Source organism: Puma concolor, chromosome F2 (assembly GCF_028749965.1).
Source record: "Puma concolor isolate L17-30 chromosome F2, mPumCon1.1.hap2, whole genome shotgun sequence".
NCBI lineage: Eukaryota > Metazoa > Chordata > Mammalia > Carnivora > Felidae > Puma > Puma concolor.
Window position 1 is genome coordinate 78,696,718 of NC_141684.1, and position 25,335 is coordinate 78,722,052.

The 25,335-nt window shown below is 40.4% G+C and overlaps 1 protein-coding gene across 4 annotated transcripts in view; it reads left to right on the plus strand.

The window, feature by feature from the left end:
* Positions 1–25,335, plus strand: part of RB1CC1 (RB1 inducible coiled-coil 1) — a 93,334-nt gene that overhangs the window by 39,231 nt on the left and 28,768 nt on the right. For 3 of the 4 annotated variants that reach the window (XM_025922902.2, XM_086695097.1, XM_086695098.1), the window contains exons 8-15: positions 1,493–1,663; positions 11,131–11,315; positions 11,486–11,672; positions 11,757–11,838; positions 12,106–12,167; positions 14,258–14,361; positions 14,807–14,933; positions 15,024–16,924. In XM_025922902.2, coding sequence (XP_025778687.1) covers positions 1,493–1,663; positions 11,131–11,315; positions 11,486–11,672; positions 11,757–11,838; positions 12,106–12,167; positions 14,258–14,361; positions 14,807–14,933; positions 15,024–16,924 — 2,819 coding nt within the window. Of the gene's footprint in view, positions 1–1,492; positions 1,664–11,130; positions 11,316–11,485; positions 11,673–11,756; positions 11,839–12,105; positions 12,168–14,257; positions 14,362–14,806; positions 14,934–15,023; positions 16,925–23,919; positions 24,794–25,335 lie in introns of those variants that run through there. The other variant, XM_086695099.1, reaches the window with a different exon arrangement.

The following is a 25,335-nucleotide window of genomic DNA, read 5'->3' on the forward strand; positions in this document are numbered from 1 at the left end:
AAAAATTTGAATCTATTTTAATCCTTTCTTTAGCTTTTTATCATCTTAATGATTTATAGCTAATGTTTGGTTTGTACAATATCTTGGGTCAGAAACGAATACAGATTAGACTCAGTTACCATGAAATTAAGAAAAGCGAGAAAATGTTAATGTACGCACAAGTTTTCATTAATAAGCAGATGGCTGCCTGTATTTAAGTAGTGACTCTGTTAACTTTTTTGTAGTGTTACAAATGCAGCCTCTTATAAATTACACTGGATTATTGATAATAACCATAAAATAGCTGAGTTTTAACTGCTTTTGTATGTCCTCTCTGTACCAAACACTGTACGTTAAATAATTTATGGTCCCTTTGATTGTAGGGATTAGGGAAGGCATCATGAAGGAGGCAATATTTGACTAGGACAGAGATGGGCTTTTCAACAGCTAGGCAGGATAATCAGTATGAACGGAGATCAGAGCTAGAGAAACACAGGGCTTGTCTGGATGTAATGAGCAATTCAGTTTGAAAAGAGGATAGGCCTGGAAGGATTTACTCATATCCGGCCAATCACTGAAGCCTTCGTTGTGTGCTATGTTTTTTGGATGTCATCGTGGGCAGAGGGAAGCCATTTGGGTATTTCAACAGGAGACAACTATAATTAGAAATAGAAGATACTGTGGTTGATACTCACACGGAGATATTATTAGGAAGGTGTCAGAAACAGGCTGAAAATGTATGAGAACGATCAGGCATTACAAAAGGGTTGGGAGATTCATAGAAATTATGCTTCATTCTGAAATCACACAAGACATAGTAAAAATGGGCTAAGTACTAAGTCCTGGATCATCTGTGTTTATGGAATGAGAAAACAGCAGCCAGAGAAGGGAACCGTGGAAGAACCAGTGAGGTGATGCCCGAAAGCTTCCGGAGTTCCGGAGACGACATGTGAAAACCACTGCCAGTGTATTCTTTCAAGGGAAGGGGAAGGGTGTAGAGAGAAATTTGTTAGGTTTCATGAATTCCAGAAAATTTGTGGAAGAGTAAGAAAGTTGGGTTGATCAAGCAGATTTCTTTAGGAGATAGAGGCTGAAAATAAAGATACCTGTAGGAGGGAATTAAGTTTGAAGATGTTGATACATTTTGAGGGAAATTGTGTTTTTAACTCTGCTTTATCTTACAAGACCATGAAAATAACATTTACGGTGTGACTCTGAGGACTGATGAAATTGAGGCATTGATTGGAAGGTAGAATTCCAGGAATTCTGCCTTCCAATTCCAATTTCCAGTATACTTCCTGGAATTCCTAATTATGTATTCCAGTATAATCAGTAATTTATTAACATAATTATCTTGCTCTCAGTTTTGTGAAAGTATAACTTAGATTCCCATGCATTTACTTTTCTGTATTTTTCAATTTTTTTTTCCTCTGAAGCTGTGTATCAGAATAGTGAGAAATGTATTTTAAAGTATTTGCTGGAAACTTCATTCATGTCTTTTGTTGTTGTTCAGCTTGATCCAAGGATTATTCGACCATTTATAGCAGAATGCCGTCAAACTATTGCCAAACTTGATAATCAGAATATGAAAGCCATTAAAGGACTTGAAGACCGGCTCTATGCCCTGGACCAGATGATCGCTAGCTGCAGCCGACTGGTGAATGAACAGAAGGAACTCGCTCAGGTGCCCATTCCAAACTTCGCTTGGGAAAAGCTCTTTGTAGTTTCTCTACCAGTATTTTATGTGCAATATCAGTTTGCTGTGCACCATCATTTCACCTCATCCTTCACTGTTAAGGAAGATGGCGTGTTCTTAATGTTCAGGTTTGATAAAATAAAGCAAGCCGAGACCACTTCAGGTAGTAACTGAAAGATAAACCGTGAAAATGTTGTGTGCAGCTGGGGAAAAAGCATATGTGGAAGGAACATGATAAAACAGCCCTTGTACTAAACATCTGAGTACTTCCTGCTCCCCCCTCAAAAGACTACAAAAGAATAAATGAGATTTATTTCCTTATTCTTTTTTCTTTTTTTAACGTTTGTTTATTTTTGAGAGAGAGCAAAAGACAGAGTGCGAGCAGGGGAGGGGCAGAGAGAGGGAGACACAGAATCCAAAGAAGGCTCCAGGCTCTGAGCTGTCAGCGCAGAGCCCTCTGTGGGGCTTGAACCCACCAGCTGTGAGATCACGACCTGAGTTGAAGTCGGACACTTAACTGACTGAGCCACCCAGATGCCCCAGAATAAATGAGATTTGTAAAGGTACAGGAGGAAAATATGAAATCTTGCAGGTTACGAATACTTAGGTTTTTAGGTCAAATTTAATGCAGTGTTCTAAGAATTCTGTTGTCAAGTTAGGTTAAAGTGATGGAATTGAAAGAGTGGTTAGCCTAGACATATCCTGCCACTCTAGTGACCCACCCTCGAAAGTACTCTGACAAAAGAGCTGACTTGTATAATCTTGATTCTAACACACACTTTTCTAGTTTAACTTTCCTCTGCCAATATTTTCCCTCCAAATGTGTTCTTACATTAGAACATACAAATCATTTAAGTGGGTACTGATGTTTTGCTTCACCTGCATGGCATTATACGCAGTATGTTGTAGGTAGATAAAACATGTATATCCTTGCTTTATTCTTTTTAAATAAAGTTTAAAATACTTACTTGCATTTTTATAGTTTCTTAATTGAATTCATCTGTAATTCACAGACTCTCCTTTTTTTGTTTGATTGTGTATCCAGCCACCGTGTGAACTGGATCCCTTTATGTTGTGCATTTACACTGACTTTGAATCCTAGTACGCTGCTGAGTAGAATGTGATAATGGTGTCCTTGTTTAATTTCTGATCTACAGGAAGGGTTATTTCACAATTATAATGTTTCTAGTAGTTTATTTTTTCTCTTTGTCCTAATAGAAACCTTTTATCAAGTTAAGAAAGTTAATAGCTTCTAATCTTGAACCATCCTTGGATTCTTGGAATAAACTCAATATGGTCATAATATGTTGTCTTTTTTAACATTTTGGTAAACTGAATTATATTCGTGTGTGTGTGTGTGTGTGTGTGTGTGTGTGTGTGTATTTATTTATTTATAGACAGAGCGAGAATGTGCACAAAGGAGGGGCAGAGAGAGGAGTGGGGAGAGAATCCCAAGTAGGCTCCGTGCTATCTTTGCTGACTTGGGGCACGATCTCAGGAACCTTGAGATCATGACCTGAGCCAAAATCAAGTCAGACACTTAACTGATTGAGTCACCCAGGCTCCCCTGTATGTATTTTTCATTTGGTATGTATTTGTCAAGTTTGGGCATCAAGGTTTTGATGGCCTCCAAATAAGTTGAGAAATTTCTTAATTGTAACATTTAGTCCATTTATTTATTTTTAATTTTTTTTTAACAATTTTTAAATTTTTTTTCATGTTTATTTTGAGAAAGAGAACACAGTCAGGGGAAGGGCAGACATGGAGGGAGAGAGAAAACCCCAGGGAGGCTCCACACTGTCAGCACAGAGCCCAAGGCAGGGCTTGAACCCATGAACTGTGAGATCGTGACCTGCGCCAAAATCAAGAGTTGGACGCTTAACTGAGCCACCCAGGCGCTCCTAGTTCATTTATTTAATGAAATTACTGAATATTTGTTTTTAAATCTACCATTTCCAATTTTTCTTCTTTTTTTTCCTTCAATTATGTCTTTGTGCTTTTGCCCTTTGGATTATTTTTATCATTTAAAAGTTTTTGTTTTTAAGTATTTAGTATTCTGTCATCCAGATTAGCTTTTTTCCTTTTAAGTAACACATGCATCCTTGTAAGTTTCATATGCGTTAGAATATCCTGTAGTATCCTTTAGTAGCATATTTAGTTTTTGTCATTTGAAAATCTCGTTAAATCACCTTTATTTCTGAAAGGTGTTTTCTCCTGATACAGAGTCTAGGCTGTCGACAATTTGTTTTTCGCACATTGCCTTTGGTTTGGTTGTTAACAGTTTTACAATAATATGGCAGGATGTGGTTTTCTTTGTATTTCTGCTGCTTTGGGTTGGGCATATAGTACTACGGGAAGCTGTGGCTTACTGACATGTCTTTTGGTAAAATTCCCAATCAGTTTCTCTTCAAATTTTGCCTTTGCCTCACTCTTTCCCTTTTCCTTCATTGGTTCCAGTTACACACGAATTAGACCTTTCATCTCATTCTTTGCATTTATTCTTATTTCCTGTATTTCCCATTTGTTATATCTATCTGTGCTTTATTCCGGATGTTTCCTTTTGACCTAACAATTGGGATTAATTTTTTTTCCCACTGAATAGCTGTTATTACGTCCATTTATTGATTTTTAGTTTTTGTTTGTTTTTTAGCTCTGCAATTTCAGTTTGGTTCTTTTGTTTATATAGTTTCAAATTATCTACCAAGATACTCTGTCTCATCCATCATCTCTTTGATCAAATTAACCATATAGTAATTTAAAAGTCTGTATCTGAGCTCCATGCTTGTGCCTATGTTTCTGTGGATGTTTTTGTTGTTTCTTATAATTAATGTGGTCTTGCCTTTTCATGTGCCATTAGGCATTATTTTTGATAAGAAAAGCCAAGGAAGCATGAAGCTTCTTCTAGAGAGAATTTGTGCGCGTGTTGAAAGGGCAGTTACAATCTTAGATCATCTTAATCCAGTTTCAGGGATTTAGGCGATAGAAGTTGGTCTTCCAGTCCTTGTGTTAGCCAGTCTGCTTTTGTAGACTCGCATGCCATAGGATATAGCTTTGGGGGTACTAGGACAAAGTGTGTTCCGTCATCCTTTTTGTTGGCTGGCACTGATTCTCCAGTTTTTTATTTCATAGCTCCGTGAGAATGTCAGAAGGATTGCTTGTCTTTAAAAACAATTTTTTTTAACGTTTATTCATTTTTGAGACACAGAGACAGAGCACAAGCAGGGAAGGGGCAGAGAGAGGGAGACACAGAATCTTAAGCAGGCTCCAGGCCTTGAGCTGTCAGCATAGAGCCCGACGTGGGGCTTGAATTCATGACCTGAACCGAAGTTGGAAGCTCAACCGACTGAGCCACCCAGGCGCCCCGGGATTGCTTGTCTTTTTATTCTTAGTTTTGGACTCTCTTCAGGAATCAACACTTGTCTCTAGGCAAAGCATTCCTTAGTTGCCTAACTGGCCTCTCTCGGTTTCCTCCTCCTCCTTAGATCCTGGCCCTTCTCCTTCACTGCTCTCTTAGGTCTCTAGTAACTAATGCCACAGGAAGCTTGGTCTGCATTACCATTAAATTACAGTTTATCATTACTTGAGGCAGCTCTGAATTCCTGAAATTTTGCTGTTTCTCCGATGTCATTCTTTTTCACTTTAACCCTTGATAGAATGAATCAAACAATTTAGTTAACCAACCAGACTTCTCTTGATGATTCTTCAGGTTCTTTCCAGTTTTTCAGGTTACAAACACTGTTTTAATATCCTAGCACTTCTCTGTCTTAACATGCATGTTCTAGTATTTCTTTAGAGACAGCCTCCAGTAATGGAATTGTTGGACTAGGGTGTTTGTGCATTTTAAATATTAATTAGTAATGTTATACCCTCCATAAAGGAAAAATCAATCAACACTCCCAGTAATTAATGAGAAGAGCTGTTTCCCTTATATCAGTGTTTCCCATCTATTTCCTCTATTTGGTTGGTTGCCAGTTTTTTATCCTAATGTTTTTCTGTAAGAATTTATTATATATGTAGTCTGGGTAATCCTTTGTCTATTGTAAATAATACAGATAACTGTCTTTCTCTTTGTTGATAGTGTTATAAAAATTGTTACACAGAAATTTTAAATTCTGCTGTAGTCAGATGTATTAGTCATTTTTCATATTTAATTTTATGAACTCATCATTCCTTTAATGAGCCACCTTTGGGGGTGCCTGGGTGGCCCAGTTGGTTAAGTATCTGACTTTGGCTCAGGTCATGGTCTCACAGTTCATGAGTTCTGTCAGCACAGTGCCCACTTTGCATCCTCTGTCCTTCTCCCTGTCTCCCTGTCTCAAAAATAAATATTTAAAAAAAAGTTTGAATCTCCACATTTCTTTATAGCTATTTCCCTAATTGAATAAACCAGGGCTTCCAGTTTTCTTAGATTATCTATTTCCTCTCTTTGGTTCCTTCAAATCTCTTGGTGTGTGTAGGGGTGTGTGTGTGTGTGTGTGTGTGTGTGTGTGTGTGTGTGTGTGTGTGTGTGTGTGTGTAATACTGTTTGTACAATCAGGCAGCTACAAGGAATGGTTTTACATATGGTTGTTTTTTTTTTTTTTTAAATCTTGCTGATGTTATTCTCAGATCTGCATTGGATTCAGCAAATGGACTTGTGTCATACAAGGATATGTCATTTTTCTGGAAGTGTAGTTGCCGTGATGAAAGGCTAATGGTACTTTTTTATTTTCTTTAAAAAATGGAAGAAGGAGGGGAGCCTAGGTGGCTCAGTTGGTTGGGCATTGTTGGACTTCTGTGCAGGTCGTGATCTCGCAGCTCGTGAGTTCGAGCCAGTTCAGAGCCTGGAGCCTGCTTCGGATTCTGTGTCTCCCTCTCTCTCTGTCCCTCCCCCACTCACACTCTGTCTCCCTCTGTCTCCCTCTGTCTCTCAAAAATAAACATTAAAAAAAAATTTTTTTTAATGGAAGAAGGATTTCCTTTAGATTTGATCCTTTTTTGTTTGCTTTCCAGACCTGACCCTTAAACTTTCTTGAACCCAGACTGAAATAAAATTTAGTAGACATGTCCTATACTGTTCCTGTGAAAATTTGAAAATTAATTTTTGATGTCCTGTGGTGATAGAAGTACCCTGTCCAACCATCTTCTTTCCCCCTCATGTATCTGCAGCTTTTGCTAATATTTTAAGCTGTAGTAGCTTATAGAATTTAGCTTTTAGAACATTTTATCCTAACTAGCGATAATATTCCTACTTTAAAAAAATGTTTTTCTTTGATTTTGATACCTGAAACATTATAGTCCTTTTTTGACGTTGAGGGGCAATTAAATTCTCATTTAATTATTCCTCAGTGAAATTTTTTGATGTTCCTACATACTTTTTAACATTAAGTGTGTTACATATTCAGAACAAAACTGTAAAATAGATGCAAATCAAGTCCCTAAGATTGATGGATGTCAGCTGGGCTTGCCTGAGTGAAGCCCTGAGAGAAATTGACTTTAATAAGATAATTCTCAGTGCACTCATGAGAGACGGGAGATAACCTGTTGAGGTTAGGTGATATGTGCGCATTGGAGCAACTTTTCACTCCTCTATTTTTATGTATTTGACTGTCACGGGATTCAGAGTCAAGGGTTTTAACTGAGACATCACTTCCACAGACCAGCTTTCTCTGATTTTGCAGTCTTGATCCGATTTATTTTCTCTTCGCATGTTGTTCTTAGCCTATGTCATAATCATATTTAAGTGATGGTGTGTGTTTTTTAAAAAGTACTTTCTTCTTGAAGAATATAAGCTCCACGCCAGCAGGACTGTAGTCTGTCTTTCTCATTGCCCTGTTCACAGTGCCTTGTCACTGTTCCTGACCCATAGTAGGTGGGCGATCAATACTTCTAGAATCAGAATTTGGGTTAGCATAGTCTTAAGTTTGTGAAATGTTAGAATTCTCTTTAATCTGGTCTGGAATCTTTCACATTTTATTTATAGATGTCTCATCTGTCAGTTTCGTTACAGCTAATATTTTTTTTTCCCATTGCACATATTTTCTTTGCTTATCAGTATTTTGTTGAGAATGTGGTTGGTGAAAGTAGATAAATTCAGATTAATTGATTTGAGGAATTGATTTTAAATCTTGTGGAAACACAATTTTGTGTAGTTCATTTTATCTACATAGCAGTTCAATCTTCTAAGCACTCTTGAAGAGAAAAGAAATGATAGAAGGAGATTTATTGTCTACATATCTTATACGATAAAGATCAGTTCAGGAAGCTTTAAGCAAGTAATTTTTTTAAAACCACAACACTTCCGGTGATGTTTATGGACCCTTCTATCTGGTCTGACAGAGAAACTTCACCAGGTCTGTGAACACTGGAGCCCTGAAAATTTATTCAGTATGTATTATTTCTTTAGCCATCTTCTTATCCTTAAGGATTATCAGCAAACTAAGAAAATAACAGGGGCGGCACCCGGGCAGCTCGGTGGGTTAAGCACCTGACTCTTGATTTCGGTCAGGTCATGATCCCATTATTTTGTGAGTTCAAGCCCTGCATCAGGCTCTACACGCTGACAGCAGGGAGCCTGCTTGGGACTCTCTGTCTCCCTGTCTCTCTGCCCCTTCCCTGCTCACACTCTGTCTCTCTCTCTCTCTCTTTCTCTCAAAAATAAATAAATAACAAGGAATCTTCTTCCTAAATGAAAAGTTCACAATACATCTTGAGGGCAGTCGTAAATACTGTAGTAAACTAGCAAGTAGTTATATTTCTTTAGAACGTTGTCATGATTATTTAATTCTTATTAGATAATTTAGTGAAATTCAGAATTATGATATAGTTTAAGTTCTGCTGTCTATCTTCGCTCAGTCACCTATGTAATTTTCTTTTAAACATATATGCATCATGTAGCTATCAATCCTTATTTACACACAAAAAATTAATACTACATGACATCAGAGATTATTCTGGTTTTTTTATTTACTTTTTTTAAATTTAATCATAGTTGACATGCAATACTCTATTAGTTTTAGGTCTACAATGTAGTGACTGAACACTTCTGTACATTACTTAGTGCTTACCGTAATTAAGTGTAATCACCATCTGTCACCATACGACATTACGACAGTATTGTTGACTCTTCCCTATGCTGTACTTTTCGTTCCTGTGACTTATTTTAAGAAGCTTGTACCTCGTAAGGATTTTTCTACGTAGTCTATTATACTAAGGATGGTGTAACAAATTTATTTTATTGAAAATGGATTTACATTTTTTCTTGCAACATTTGCATATATGTGCTCCCGCTGTCAGGAAGTTCTTTATTAATAGTCTAGAATTTAGTTTGGGGGATGGATGATGTAATTTACTTGGGTTCAGTAAGGAGTAGTTGAAAACTTACTAAGATTTTAACACAGTTGATGAAAGCGCAGTAAGTTATTTTTAAATTCGGAAAAATATAGTCACAGTTGAGCATATAGCATATTGCAATGGAAGTAAGATACACAATTACTGTTGAAATTGTCTTATTTTCAGATATTAAACCATTTTGACTTTATTTTAATGCACATCATTTAAATTCAAATGTGTTCTTGAAATTTAGAAAGACATGAAACAGAAAGGAGAGTGAGAACTACCAAAAGTTGGAAGACATACTGTCGCCAGCCATATTGTTCCTAGAAGGATAATTTTTTTTTTTAATTTTTTTTTTTTTTTTAACATTTATTTATTTTTGGGACAGAGGGAGACAGAGCATGAACGGGGGAGGGGCAGAGAGAGAGGGAGACACAGAATCGGAAACAGGCTCCAGGCTCCGAGCCATCAGCCCAGAGCCCGACGCGGGGCTCGAACTCACGGACCGCGAGATCGTGACCTGAGCTGAAGTCGGACGCTCAACCGACTGAGCCACCCAGGCGCCCCTAGAAGGATAATTATTTACAGCAGCAAGTATGGGAATAGGATGGATGTGCAAATCCCGAAACTTGTATAGCACCTTAATTATTTAGAGAAGGAAAAAGAACCTACAAATACAATAAAAATACTTAGTAATAACATCATCAAGATGTCTTTGGACCTTTTTTAAGGGTTTGCTGTTAGGTTTTGGTTAAAGTTTTGTACACACAACTACCTTTTTTTTTTTTTTAACAGTTTTTTTTTGTTGTTTTTTGAGAGAGAGTGAGAGGGATAGAGAGAGGGAGACAGAGGATCCAAAGAAGGCTCGGCACTCGAGCCCACGAACCATGAGATTATGACCTGACCTGAGCTGAAATCAAGAGTCAGACTCTTAACCTACTGAGCTACCCAGGCACCCCACAACTACCTTGTTTTAAATATGGCATATCTGTCTGAATTAATTTGTAGCCTAAACACAACCCCTACTTAACAAAATGATGCATATACCTATGAAAACAACTGAGTAAGGATAGCCAAGAAAAAGTACGAGAGTTATTTTTCTTACCAAATAATAAATCGCATTGTAAAATTACACACTTCAGGGGCTCCTGGGTGGCTCAGTTGGTTAAGCGTCCAACTTCAGCTCAGGTCATGATGTCGTGGTTTGTGAGTTCAAGCTCCGTGTTGGGCTCTGTGCTGACAGCTTGGAGCCTGGAGCCTGCTCTGGATTCTGTCTCTCCCTCTCTCTCTGCCCCTCCCCTGCTCGGGCTCTGTCTCTCTGTCTATCAAAAATAAATAAACATTAAAAAATTTTGTTTAATAACACATTTAAGTTATTGTTCTAACAATATTTGCACTCATCTATCTACCTGTCTATGTATCTATATATCTATCTGTATAGTAGAACAAAATATAGTCCAGAAATACTGGAGAGAGGAATGACTTTTCAACAAAAAGTGCAGTCAATTGATTGTTACTCATTTGGGGAAATGTACAAAATACTATTGAGTATCATAGAGGTTAGATTAAGTCAGTTATTTCATGGCTTAAAGTCAGTGCCCATGTTTTATGTAATGTCATGCTCTGACTGACCCATGATGTCGTAGGAGTCTAGACACATAAGTTCCAGTTGTAATTTGACTAAGTGTGTCCTTGGACAAATCACTCTTCCCAGTGGGTTTTTGTTGTTGTTTTTTTTAATCCCCTAGCGTGAAAATGGAGTAGAATTAGATGAGCAGAGAGTTCTTAAAAACAATCTCTTTTTATGAACACACCTACATTCAGTAAAGTAGATTTTTAAAATCTTGGTTGGCTGAGCTCCAACTCTTGATTTCGGGTCAGGTCATGATCTCATGTTTGTAAGTCCGTGCTGTCAGCACAGAGCCTGCTTGGGATTTCCTCGCTCGCTCTCTGCCCCTCCCATGTGGGTGCGTGCTCGCTCTCACTGTCTCTCTCCCTCCCTCAGAATAAATGAACTTTAAAAAAAAAAATCATGTTTGAAAGTAGAACAGTTCATGTTCAACAGAGATTTTCCTCTTAAATGAATGTTGATGTCTTTCATGAAAGAAAGTTAATATGCTTTTCAATATTTTCTCTCAAAGGGATTTTTAGCTAATCAGATGAGAGCTGAAAACTTGAAGGATGCATCTGTATTACCTGATTTGTGCCTGAGTCACGCAAATCAGTTGATGATTATGTTGCAAAATCATAGAAAACTGTTGGATATTAAACAGAAGTGTACCACTGCCAAACAGGAGCTGGCAAATAACCTACATGTCAGACTGAAGTAAGTGACTCTGTTCCATCGAATCTAGGGTGGCTAGCGTTGATTTTTAAAATTTCTACCACGTAATGGAGTCATTGTCTCTTACCATTACATTGAAATATTTGCTTGGTTGATAAACTTGGGATTAGATCATTTTTATAGAGTTTGTGTGTCTCAATTTCATTCTATAGGTGGTGTTGCTTTGTGATGCTTCATGCTGATCAAGACGGAGAGAAATTGCAAGCTTTGCTCCGCCTCGTAATAGAACTGTTAGAAAGAGTCAAAATTGTTGAAGCTCTTAGTACAGTTCCTCAGATGTACTGCTTAGCTGTTGTTGAGGTTGTAAGGAGAAAAATGTTCATTAAACACTACAGGGAGGTACGCAAGTTGAATTCTGTTCTCGTTGTGTATGAGCCTTAACGAATTGGTGCGTGATACTAACATCAGCTTTCCTCCTCTTAGTGGGCTGGTGCTTTGGTCAAAGATGGAAAGCGATTATACGAAGCTGAAAAGTCAAAAAGGGAATCCTTTGGGAAATTGTTTAGTAAGTGTTCTTCACTAATAAATTTATTTGTGATGAAAAATGCTGTTTCTGTTTTGTAGATATGAATGTATTATTATGTAGGATGTATGTGATATTAATTACAGTCAGATCTGGAGGAACATTGCTTTTAAGGTCTGTAGAGTTGAATCCATTGTTAAAATTTAAATATGAAGAATTGTCCATTTGTTTTTTTAAAAACCAGAGGGTTTTTTTTCCCCCCGAAATAGAAAGTTATAAAATAACCATGTTGTTCATTTCTTTACACAGGGAAGTCCTTTTTAAGAAATCGTCTGTTTAAGGGATTGGACTCCTGGCCCCCGTCCTTTTGTGTATGTATTTTCTTTTTTCTTTTTCTTTTTAATTTATTTTTTAAATATTTGTTTATTTTTGAGAGAGAGAGAGTGAGCTCGAGTGTGAGCGGGGATGAGGCAGAGAGACAGGGAGACACAGAATCCCAAGCAGGCTCCAAGCTCTGAGCTGTCAGCACAGAGCCCAACGCGGGGCTCAAACTCACAAACCATGAGGTCATGACCTGAGCTGAAGTCGGACGCTTAACTGACAGAGCCACCCAGGCACCCCTTGTGTGTATATTTTCTAACCGTGACTATATTTTGTATGTGTTCAAACCTTTATTTCAGAAGGAGGGAGATTTTCAGAAACATGCAGAATTTTTTTTTATCAACGTAAAAACAGTTTTGGTTTTAAAAGCCAGTTGTCATTTAACTCTAAGATACATTCATAGTTTTCAGTCAAGGGTTTTCATAACACAGGAGGATAAGCCATACTACACTGTTAAGCTGTTGATTGGTAGGAACAGACTTGCTTGTTATTTTGCCCGTGTCCTTCCCCCTCCTCTTTCTCTCTCCCCTCCTTTTTCTCCCCTTCCCGGCCCCTTCTCATCCTTCTGTCCTCTCCCCTTTTCATTCTCTTCACCACCACTGCTAACCACCACCACCTCCATCCTATTTTATTCATTTGTTTACAGATCAGAAGAGGGTAGCTAGCTCTTGAGGTGGTCTTCATTGAACCCATGAGAAATACATTTGTGTTGTGAAACCAGGATTACCGGGGATCGATAATTTTATTTCATGAAAAAAATGATTCCGCAGGTCAAAGAAGTTCGGGAAATGCTGTAGATTTTTTTGTTGGTCTTCAGATACACTGCTTAGCTGTTAACCATGTTTGCATACTGCAGGATTTCTTAGGGCTTTAACTATGTAATCTTGAATATCTAAGAATAAGCGATGTAATGGGGTTCCCCACACTCTTTAATGAAGAACATCTTGACATTTCTAAATCTGGTTAGGTAATGAATCCAACAATTGGAGTTACTTTAACAGTTGTATTTCTCGGGGGAGCCTGGGGGGCCCGGTCGGCTAAGCATCGGACTCTCGGTTCCATTCAGGTTGTGATCTCACCAATCTGTGAGTTCCAGCCCCACACCTGGCTCCACACTGACAGTATGGAGCCTCTTGGGATTCTCTGTCTCCTTCTCTCTCTCTGCCCCTCCCCCACACACACTGCCTGCCCCTCTCTCTCTCTCTCTCTGTCTCTCTCTCTCTCAAAGTATTTCTTGCCAATATCATAAAGAAATGATGTTATAAATCTAATTTGTTTTTGGGGCGCCTGGGTGGCGCAGTCGGTTAAGCGTCCGACTTCAGCCAGGTCACGATCTCGCAGTCCGTGAGTTCGAGCCCCGCGTCGGGCTCTGGGCTGATGGCTCAGAGCCTGGAGCCTGTTTCCGATTCTGTGTCTCCCTCTCTCTCTGCCCCTCCCCTGTTCATGCTCTGTCTCTCTCTGTCCCAAAAATAAATAAACGTTGAAAAAAAAAAAAAATTAAAAAAAAAAAAAAGTAAATAAATCTAATTTGTTTTTAAAGAAGCTGAAATCGGCTAAGAGTTTATATTTGAAAATGTAATGGAAAAAAGATCCAGTGAAAGGCAAGCAAGGCAGTGTTACGTAGGAGAAAACTTTTCACAGCACAGCAACAACGCGTGCTAGTAAGTGATAGGCATAGAAATGGGGCCAGGGCTAGAGAGATCTTCATGGTGAGGCTGTAAGTCAAAGAAAATTTCGGGAACAGCCTATGTGCTAGTGACGCAGATGTGTTCCTTTAATGTTGACAGGCTGCTACCCCATTTTTAAAAAGCTGACGAGAGAAAGGAACTGTCCCGACAGTTAATCACCAACAGCTTATGGTTCCCAGTTATTTGAGACTCAGAAAATAGTATACCATGTTGTCATTGAATAGTCCCTTGTTTTTATTTTGTTTTATTCTATTCCTTAAATGTTAGTGGGGGCTTTGTAGCACGTTCGCTTCTTCGTTATATTGGAATTAATGACAGTAAAAAAGCATTTGTGAATTTGTCCTCTTATGTCTTTTGGTCATTTTTGAGTTGATTTGTTTTGTTTTGTGTAGACACAGAAGCCTCGAAAGTTTGACTGTGAACTTCCAGATATTTCATTAAAAGATCTACAGTTTCTGCAATCATTTTGTCCTTCAGAAGTTCAGCCATTCCTCAGGTAAATGTCATTAGTGTTTTTGACTTGGGTTATCCCCTTACAACGTTTTCCTTATTTTGGAGCTGTGGAAAGTAGCACCAGTAGTCTTAGGAGATGCCCGAATATAGAAATGCGTTATGATAGACTGGCTTTCCTGTGCTGCTTTAGGAAATTTCTAGGGAATATGCAAATGATCAGAAAATGAAGATAAAGTAGAAGGAAATTAATGCCTTACATGCAATTAATTTTTTTTCTAGTAATTACTCTGACTTTTTGTATACTGTGGGGGATTTCTAATTCATCACTGTAATGATTATGCCTCAGGCCCCTGCAGCTGTTGCTGGGATTGATTTGAAGAGGATGTTGATATTGTAGTTATTTTGGACATAGTTTGACATATTTGCGTGTAGGTATCCATCTTGTCATTGCTGAATCAGAACTCTAATTTAATTGCATTCTGTTTCAGGGTTCCCTTACTTTGTGATTTTGAACCTCTACACCAGCATGTACTTGCTCTACACAATTTGGTAAAAGCAGCACAAAGTTTGGATGAAATGTCACAGACCATTACAGATCTACTGAGTGAACAAAAGGCAAATTAAGTTCTTACAAGTGGTTTGCTTCACTGGTATTACGTGTTTTTGTTGCTGTAGCTCTGTAAAGCCTGTTCCTCTCTCTTCCAGGCATCCATGAGTCAGGTATCCCCACAGTCGGCTTCCTCACCAAGGATAGAAAGTACAGCAGGAATTGCAACTACTACCTCACCGAGAACTCCTCCTCCGCTCGCCGTTCAGGATCCCTTGTGTCCCGCGGTGTGTCCCTTAGAAGAATTGTCTCCAGATAGCATCGATGCACATACCTTTGATTTTGAAACTATCCCTCATCCAAACATAGAACAGACTATTCATCAAGTTTCATTGGACTTAGATTCATTAGCAGAAAGTCCTGAATCGGATTTTATGTCTGCTGTGAATGAGTTTGTAATAGAAGAAAATTTGTCATCTCCTAATCCTATAAGTGATCCACAGAGTCCAGAAATGATGGTGGAATCGCTTTATTCATCAGTCATCAATGCCATAGACAGTAGACGGATGCAGGATACAAACTTATGTGGGAAAGAGGATTTAGGAGATCGTGCTTCTCTAAATGTCCAATTGGAAAAGTGCCGACTTGTTGCCCAAGACTCACATTTCAGTATACAGACCATCAAGAAAGACCTTTGCCACTTCAGAACATTTGTCCAGAAAGGACAGTGTGACTTCTCAAATTCTTTAAAATGTACAGCATTAGAAATAAGAAACGTTATTGAAAAGGTAAGATATTCTCTGGAAATGACACTAAATGAAAAACACCAAAAAGAACTGCAGTCTTTAAAAAGTGAGTATGAAGACAGACTTGCTGCACTCAGAAAGGAGAGTGAGGAAAATGAAAACAAAATTAAAAAGCTGAAAGGAGACTTGGCGTGCCTCGAGGAGGTTTTACAAAACAAAGATAACGAATTTGCTCTGGTTAAACATGAAAAAGAAGCCGTCATCTGCCTGCAAAATGAGAAGGATCAGAAGTTGCTGGAGATGGAAAGTCTCATGCGCACTCAGAGCTGCGAAATCGACGAGCTGAAACACTCGCGGGAGACCGTTCTGGAAGACCTGCAGAAGCTCCACGTGGAAAATGATGAGAAGATTCAGTTGTTGCGGACGGAGCTCCAGGGCTTAGAGCAGCGTCACCTCAAGGAGCTCGAGGACGCTCTGCATGCCAGGCACATGCAGGAGGTCGAGAAGGCTAAGACCGACCACGGGGCGTCTTTGGAGAAATTGAAGAAGGAGAATCAGCACAGAATCGACCAGATCCAGGAGTCTCATGCCGCCGCTATCCAGGAGAAAGAACAACAGCTCCAGGAATTAAAACTCAAAGTTTCCGATCTGTCGGACGTGAGATGTAAGTTAGAGGTTGAACTTGCATTGAAGGAAGCAGAAACCGATGAAATAAAAATTTTACTGGAAGAAAGCAGAGCCCAGCAGAAGGAGACCTTAAAATCTCTCCTTGAACAAGAGACGGAAAATTTGAGAACAGAGATAAGTAAACTCCACCAAAAGATTCAGGATAATAACGAAAGCTACCAGGTGGGCTTGGCAGAACTAAGAACTTTAATGACCATTGAAAAAGATCAGTGCATTTCAGAGTTAATTAGTAGACACGAAGAAGAATCTGACCTGCTGAAAGCTGAATTAAACCAAGTAACATCCTTGCACCACCAAGCATTTGAAGTGGAAAAAAACCTGAAAGAAGAAATAGCTGAACTGCAGAGTAAACTGGATGCGGAATTGAGTGCTCTTGAAAAGCAAAAAGAGGAAAAACTCACCCAGCAGGAAGAGAAGTATGAAGCTATTATCCAGAAACTTGAGAAGGACAAAGAGAAATTTGTCATGAGCCAGGAACAAGACAGAGAACGGTTAATTCAGAAGCTTAATTGTGAAAAAGAAGAAGCTATTCAGACTGCCCTAAAGGAGTTTAAATTGGAGAGAGAAGCTGTTGAGAAAGAGTTACTAGAAAAAGTTAAACATCTTGAGAATCAAATAGTAAAAAGGTAAGAATTACTTTAGGCTGTAATTATAGATGAAAATATTGGCGAGTCAAATTTTAATTGTGTGTGTAATAACAGTACCTTGATTTACTTACGTATCTTAGGTAAATAAAGTAACAGGTATTTTTATAAAATAAAAACTTTTGTAGTCAGTGTTTCTTAGAAACATTTAAAAAATAACACTACCTAAGTCCATTAGTGGCTTTTTAAAATGGATTAGTATCTCGATGAGGCCCCTGGGTGGATCAGTCGGTTAAGCATCTGACTCTTGATTTCGGCTCAAGTCCTGATTTTAGGATTTGTAGGGCTCCTTGCTTACAGTGTGGAGCCTGCTTGGGATTCTCGCTCGCTCACTCGCTCACTCTCTCACTCTCTGTGCCCCTCCCCCGTGAGCACATGTGTGTGTGTGCACTCTCTCAAATTAAATAAACTTAAAAAAAATAGAAAAAAATAATAAAAATAAAATGGATTAGCACTTGGACTTCCAGAGGATGATTTATTTTTTTTCAAATTTCAAGTGTTTTCAAGGACGACTTCCTTTTTAATTCATTAAATTCCCTTTGGTTTATGTGAAGTCTTTTTTTCTAATTTCTTCCAGTTGAAAATTACTGTTTTCTCTTCTTTTTAAATTGTGAATGTGTGGGGCACCTGGGTGGCTCAGTCGGTTAAGCATCCCAACTCTTGATTTCGGCTCAGGTTGTGATCTCATGGTTTGTGGGATCGAGCCCTGCATCAGGCTCTGCACTGGCAGTGCAGAACCTGCCTGGGATTCTCTCACCTCTCTCTTTGCCCCTTCCCCTGCTCGCTCGTGCTCTCTCGCTCTCTCTCAAAATAAATAAATAAATAAACCATTTTAAGAAGTTGCGTATGTATGAAAGATAACGCCTTCCTCTGAGCAGCGCTTAGTAAAGGCTAAATTCTAAATTGGGGCTAGTTTCATTGTTATTTTCTTGATATTAAAGTTCATACTAAAGTTCAGTTCTTCCCTCTGCAGTTCAAAAGATAATGTTTTTAAATTCCAGGTTTTATACAGTGGGGGTTGTTTTTTGGGGGCTTTGGGTTTTTTGCATTTTTAATATTGTTCCTGTCTGATGTTACCGCCTTTTGACCAGAGAAAGTAGTCTTCAGTTATTTCTGCTCTTTAAATTCCACTGAGGGGTTTTATGGCCTAATAAAGAATTTCTGGAGCATTATCCACGAGCTCTATCACTCACTCTTCCAAGTGAATATATTTATAGGTTTGTATGCCTGATATGTTTTAACCTGTTTCTTGCCTAATCACTTTTACAGTCTCTTGTGATTGACTTTCTGCTGTGTAATATGCATATATTGACCTACAGTTCAACTTCCCCTTCTGTTTGGAAAACAGAAACTCTTTACGTATTCTGGGGGGATTGGAGGGTTTAATCCAGGAATCAGGGCCTGCACGAACATTTACGGGGCTAGAGGAGCTAAGGTCAAGGGAATGGCTTCTAAAAACAAGGAAAGCTCTGGTGAAAGAAAACAGATGCTGAAATGCCCACCAAAGCTGATAGCTCTTCACGGCTCACTGGAAAGCTGCCATGGCGACCCGGAATCTCTTCCAAGCTCCAGTGATGCAGCTCAGTCTGTAGCACAAAATGGGCCGCTCTCACTCACTTGCCAGGAAGCTCCTGGAATTTTATCTTGGGTACACCCACCTCTGGAGAGTAAGCCTGGACTGCCTTTCTCCTTTGCAGATCTTGTGCGTGTGCACTCTCTCTCAAAATAAATAAACTTCTTTAAAAAATAGGAAAAAAAAATAATAAAATGGATTAGCATCTTGGATTTCCAGAGAAGGATTGTTTTGCAAATTTCAAGTGTTTTCAAGGACTTCTTCCTTTTTTAATTCATTGATTTCCTTCTTTTGGTTTATTTGAAGTTTTTTTCCTAACTTCTTTTCATTGGCAAACTTGCAGTTAGAAGGGGATTCTCGGAAATATAGCCTCTCTGCAGTACAGTGCGGATGAGATTCTAGAAGAGGAGGAAGAGCAGTGGCAGAATGATGACAGTCCAGCACTGTATACGCCTCATTTCCAACTCAGGGGAGCCTTCCTGTCTCTACCCATATTGATTCCAAATAAAGACACTTAAAATGTCAGGTTTCTGTTGGACATGATTCAGCTTTTGTCCCTCACATCACCTCCGATAGCCTCACCCTCTTCAACACGTGAGACTCATTCTGTCATTTTAGCCGTCCTGGAGCTCTTCATGTTTCTCTCTGCACAGACCTAATCTCTCTTTGATATTCTGTAGGTTAAATACTGAAATACAGGGTTAACTACAATTGTCACAACATTTATTACATAGTAAAATAATGAGAGAAGGGGAATAAAGATAAAAAAATTGATCCAATATGTAGAGGTTTAATTATGGTAGTCTTTATTTCTCTAATTAGTCTTGCAACTCTAGTAGGTATTTGCAGCTTCCTTCTGTTCCGCACTCCATTTTCTACCTTAGACGTTACCTCCGCTGATTTCACTTCTTGGCCCGAAGAGACTGCCGTTGATGGTTTCTCCTGTAATGCGGTTCATGTAGGTGCTCATTTGTTTCTCAATGGACACAGCAGTGCCAAGAGACACCCTAGGAAAGCTTCTGACTTTCAGGCATCTTCCTCTGCCCTTACAGTGTAGGAGCAGCTGTTTCCCGTTGACAAGTTCAGTCGTATCGATACATAATGCAGCTTCTTTCTTTGTGTGTTGATTCCGTGCTGCGATGAGCCCTAGGTGTCCGTGTGGTGGTTTAAGCTTCCAGTTCACTGGGGCCCCGGTTCTGTCTCTTGGCAAAGGAATTCTTTTGCAGGGAACTAAACTGGCATGGTCCAGAGTTGTAGGGAAGGGAAGCAAAATTTTTGCTCTTGGCTCATTGAAATACTAGTTATTCTAGTTTTCATCCCTGGTTGTCCAGCCTGTGTGTTCTAACTGTGGGAGGATTCGTTTCACAAAGTAGTCTGTGGTTCAGGGCACGCACTGCATCCTTCAGCCTGGCCATTCAGAATGCCGCCCATCTGGTATCCTAACTGAGCTTTCAGTGCAGTGATCCACAGTTGTATCAACCCAGCTGTCTTAGGGTTGGCCTATGTGGTAAGATAAGTGACTTCCATGGGCTACAGGCCATGGCTACATATGTTTCGCTGTAAAATGAAATTCCTTGTTCAGAAGCAATTCTAGTAGAATATCATGGCAGTGAATAAGTCCTTTTGTCTGTTCCGGAATGGTGGGTATGTTCAGAAATACTGCGGGCATGGAAGGTAATTCCATTTGGAGAGTAATAAACTGTCCTTGTGAAGACAGATTACTATCCTTTTTCTGACGGAAACAGTCCCGTGTGATCAGCCCGCCACCAGGTAGCTGGCTGGTCTCCCAAATGAGCACTGCCATATCGGGGGCTCGCGGCTGCTTACTAGACGCACAGAAATCCATGTTACTGAGCCCATATGTAACCTCACTTCCTGCCTCTGTGGATAGTTGTCCGTGAACCTTTTGAATAGGACTGATTGATAACTCACAGAATGCTCACCTTGCCCATCTGAGAATTAAGAGGTTCCTCACAGCGGGACATAATATACTCAGAACCTAATCTCCTCATACTTAACATATCCTGCACATTTAAGAGTGTGATCCGTATTTCTTTTCCAGAAATCTTCCACCAGCTTTCAGTCTAGTTTCTCCCGAGTCCCTCACTATCCAGCCGAGCCTTTGACCAGTCTCCATGAAGCAGCGTAAATCTGTACCCCTGACCATTTCTCCTCCCAACTAACTTGGGGTACACTGTTTGACATGTTGCCGCTGGGAACTTTCCCTTCTCTACTCTTCTTCGGAGCCACTCCTCAGTGGGGCTCTGTACCTCAACTGGACCTTTGAATCGTGGCAGCGCATTTTGCAGAATCCTGATGAAACCAGGCCTGCCAGTTTTTTTCGCTCCTGGTGAATGTCAGAGCGGTGAGGGGGAGAGAGGCAGTGTAGCGGGAGAAGGCACCTTGGGAACCTGAGCCTCTTGTGCCGTATTTCGTTGGCTCTCATGCACACCACACCTGTCTTCTGAAAGAAGACTGCTGTGTATACCCAGCCTGTGGTTTCAAGTATTCGCTTTACGACGGTCAGCTCAGGTCACCCAGTAGCTTGGGGGACCGTGGCCAGTCTGTCAATCTGTACAGCCCCAGTAGCAAGCCGCAGTCACTTTACAACAGGGAGCCGGTTGTGCGCTTCACAATTCTAAGGGTCTCAGCCGTGATTTCTCCTATCGGCCTCGCCAAAAGCTCTATGCGGTGTTCATCTCTGCTGCCGACACTTCAGGCATTTTCTGGCAAATGCGGCCCGAGGGGCCGAGCGACTTGCTCGTCGCTCACAGGTTCTCCCGTAAATGAGTCGGAGCGGCATACCCAGGTGCACCGTAGCGTCTTGCCTGCCGGATTCCGAGATGCTCACCTGGCAGCAGCTTGGCCCTTCACCTTAGAGGGGGTGGCTCACGTGATCAGACCACCGGGCGCTTAGAAATTTCACCGTGCCAACAAGCAGCTGAATTTTCACCTGTTGCTCTATCGCTCATCTTCTGGCACACGTGTGCCTTGCCCTGGTCGCTCAGGTGGTTGCCACTTTTGCCTACTTGGCCCAAGGAGCATAAATGCCATAACTATCGGATTGGTGTGATCTGTTTTTTTTCTTCTTTTTCCCCACCTCTCAGATTAGTGTGATATCTTGAGGAATCGCCAGAAGACCAGTATCCCTGCCAGCGTGGTTTTAACAGAGGACTAGAGAATTGGTATAATCCAGAGACGATAAGACATTGGAAGCGTTATTGCTGTTGCTGTAGGTGAAATCTGACGGACTCTTGTGGTCTATACTAGGGATTGACAGACTGGCCTGTGGGAATCCAGCTTACCACTTGTTTTTGTAAACGCAGCTGTATCGGAATACACAGATACCCGTTCCTTGACCTGTTTGTTGCCTGTGGTTGCTTTTGGCGTAGTTGAGTAGGTCTGACGGGTCATCCGGCGAAAATGTTCACCCGTCCCTTTAAAGGAGTTTGTCAGCCCCGGTGTCTACTTAGAGCTACGAAGAGGGAAGAAATCACTAAGTCAGTAGCTCTGTGTCAGGTAGTGGTAGCCTTGCTGATTTGCCACAGCAGAGAGGGCACGTGTGGAATAACTGTTTTCTTGGAGCCGCTGCCTGATCAAATTGATGAGAATCCATTGTTTTTGTGTGTTTTCTACAGGACACATACTTAAGTTGAATAAGAATGTGGTAGAAATCTCCCTTATATCATGGGAAGTGAGAGGCAGTTTTAGGGATTTGACTTGGCTTTTCACCATGATACGTCTCCATTCCGTAAATAAGGGAACCAACAGGGTATCTCCAACAGTTGCTTTTGTGTCTGTTCCACTATAAATTGTGGATGTAAGGGACCCACTGGGTCCAAGCTCCATGTATCACCTGGCTGTCCGTAATCTCCTGGTGGACTGCAGTGACATTCGAGCCCCTTCAGAGCCAGCATTCATTAGTCCCTCCAGAGTTGGTTAATTACTTACCCAGAGTACACAGTCAGCCTGACAAGTGGGCACAGGTCCCTATGCTAAAGACTATAAGAGACCATATTATCAAACTTTGGCATTGTAGTTGGTGACTGACTCAGGTCTTGGGATTGGGTGAGAGGTCATGATTCTCTGTATTTTAATTAGCTCTCTGAGCAGCAGATACTGAGTTGTAAAAAAACAAAACAAAACAAAACAGGCTTTTGAAGTTTTAATCCTTGATCATCCCATTCTGTCTTAGCCCTGTGGACAGCCAGCACCAGAGTGTTTCTGGGTCAGACCTTCTAATTGCCGCTCCAGCACTGCTGTCTATAACAGCCCCACATCGTGTGTCTGGTTAAGTGCCGCTGATCGGCCTCCACCCCTCCAGAGTCTTGTCACTCCCGTTAAGGTCATTGATTTTCAGCGGTTTCGCCTCACTCTGCTCTCCCTGTCCTGCGGAGTACCACTACAGAGCCTTTTGAAGTCGAATTTCCCAAAGCTTTGGCGAAGGGTGTATTCTCTGGACCCTCCAGGGTACAAATAATAAATCTTTTCCATGGTGCCTGTCACCATCATTCTTTGGGTGTCCTCCTCAAGACGAAATTTGTTCTTTAAAAACCATTTTCTAAGACGAAAATTAGTGAGAAGAGTGCCATTGTGTTTATACATTTGTAGATCTCCTTAATGTTTGGCTTAGTGGAGTCTCCTGTTTCTGCGTCCAATCTGTTGTGGTGTCTTTTGATTAATGGGTGATAAAAATTCAGCCTTTCACTTACATGTAACTGGAAAAGAGGTATATTTCAAGAGCTTGTTCAGATGCTTGTGAATATTTCTTTGATACTAAATAAAAATCCAACAAATGATGATTTCTTAAACATTGGTTTTAGTATGGAATATTAAACTGTCAAGTGGATTTTTTTCCTACTGTTACTTGCTAATATCTGTTGAACGATCTGTCTTGCACTTGGAGTGGATGTTTTACTCATGCATGATTTTGTAGCACAACGAATTGGTCATTTGAAAACCACTGGTTCCCGGAGTTAAACGGATCTTGTAAATACTGACATATTTTATTGACATAAAAATCAGATGTTAATATACCTACCAATTTTATGAAAAAGATCTTAGGTGCTAGGAAGCTCTCAAACTTACAGTGGCAGATACAAGTTTTCTAAGGTTTGGGGCACGGCGGGGGGGGGGGGGTGTTGTTAGTTTTACATTTTCTCTATGCCCAACATGGGGCTTGAACTCATGACCCCAAGATTAAGAGTTAACATCTGACGGAGCCAGCCAAGTGCCCCAAATCTTCTAAAATTTTAATTTATTCTTAAAGAGTGACATTTTACCACTGGTAAATTCTGTCAGGTGTTCATTGAAGTAACACACTCATGTGGGTCATTTTTGAAAAAAAAAAATGTCTGTTGGAAAACTCAAATTTAAATAACAAAGATTGTCATTTTTCAAATAGAAATCGTGGAGGATGAAAAAAGCAGCCAAATTCACACAGCCAGAACAGTCATACAAGAACTGTTCCGTGAGACAGACACGCTTCTGGAAGCGGCAGAAGGGCTTTATATGTTCTCCTTTTGTCACACCTGACACTAAAAAGTGCATACTCAGTGGTCAGATTTCGATAGTGACAATTTTTACCACATTATGGATGTTCCAAAATCAGCCTGCCTTTTTCTTTATCACTTCGACTGCCTTGATGGAAAGGAAACAGTGACTAAAAGTACAGTTTGGCACTGTTGCCTTTAATTTATGCTAAGGGGTCAGCGATCTTATCATCTACAGATGACAGCAAAGTATAAGAGACATGTCATTTTAGTATTGTGAAAATAGCTGTGCTCTTACTGATCCCTTGAAAGTGTTCTGGTCACCTCAGGGTTCCGGGGATCACACTTTGAGAATCGTTGATAAAGGGACTGGTTGGCACCATTGTAACCCTTCGATGAGGTTTCTGTCCATGCTACTCACCTGGCAAGAGGCAAGTGAGACCATGTAAATGACTGGGTGTGGCTGCGTTGCAGTAAAACTTGAGTTACGCCAACAGGCAAAAGCCGCACCTGGCCTACCCGCCTTTGTGTGCCTGCCTGTAGTCTAGAATATCTCCTCTCCGCATCGCGTTCTCTTGTAGTGTTGGCCATTAGGTCCAGGTGTCAGGCAGGCAGTGAAGTAAACTGTTAACATTGAATGTAGAGTCTCTGATTATTGTAGCCGTACGGATAATTGTGGCCTCAGTTATCCCTATGTTTGCCTTTCCCCTTCAGACTCCTATCGGATGTATTCCCATACATGTTCCCTATGTTGCCACCAAAATAAATGGAAACTTTGCAGTTGGACTTCCTCCTTGGTTAGATTTTCAACTCGCCTGGGATCTGGAGATTTGAAAGTAGAGATGGGTCTGGAAGTAATTAAATAGTAGGGGAGCCGGTTGAGAGGGGTCAGCCTGTTGAGATGGGACCCTGGGGCAACGGGACACTAATCTTTAGATGAGGGAACAGAGGCTGCTGCTGCTGCTGGCCAAAACGCCTGGGTGGGATTCGGTGGGGACAGCTATGGCATCTCTAAAACCTTTAGCCACCTGAGCCAGACAGCTATAGGTGTCAGCTGTTAGGCCCTGGAATGCCCTATTCTCCCAGAGTTCGTGTCCCGCTGGCAGTGAGGTCACGACTGCCTGCAGATCAGAGCATCAATTCCAGATTCCTGTCTTTATGCTCTTTTCCCCCCAAGGATCATATTTGTGTCTGTTAGGATTGAGTCTAGAAAACAGAATCTCTTAAATACTCCAGGATTAAAGGGTTATATATTAAAATGAGAACTTCTGTGAATTTGGGGAGACCTAAGGGAGGGACGGGGTAAGGGAGGTGCTGCTGAAGACCTG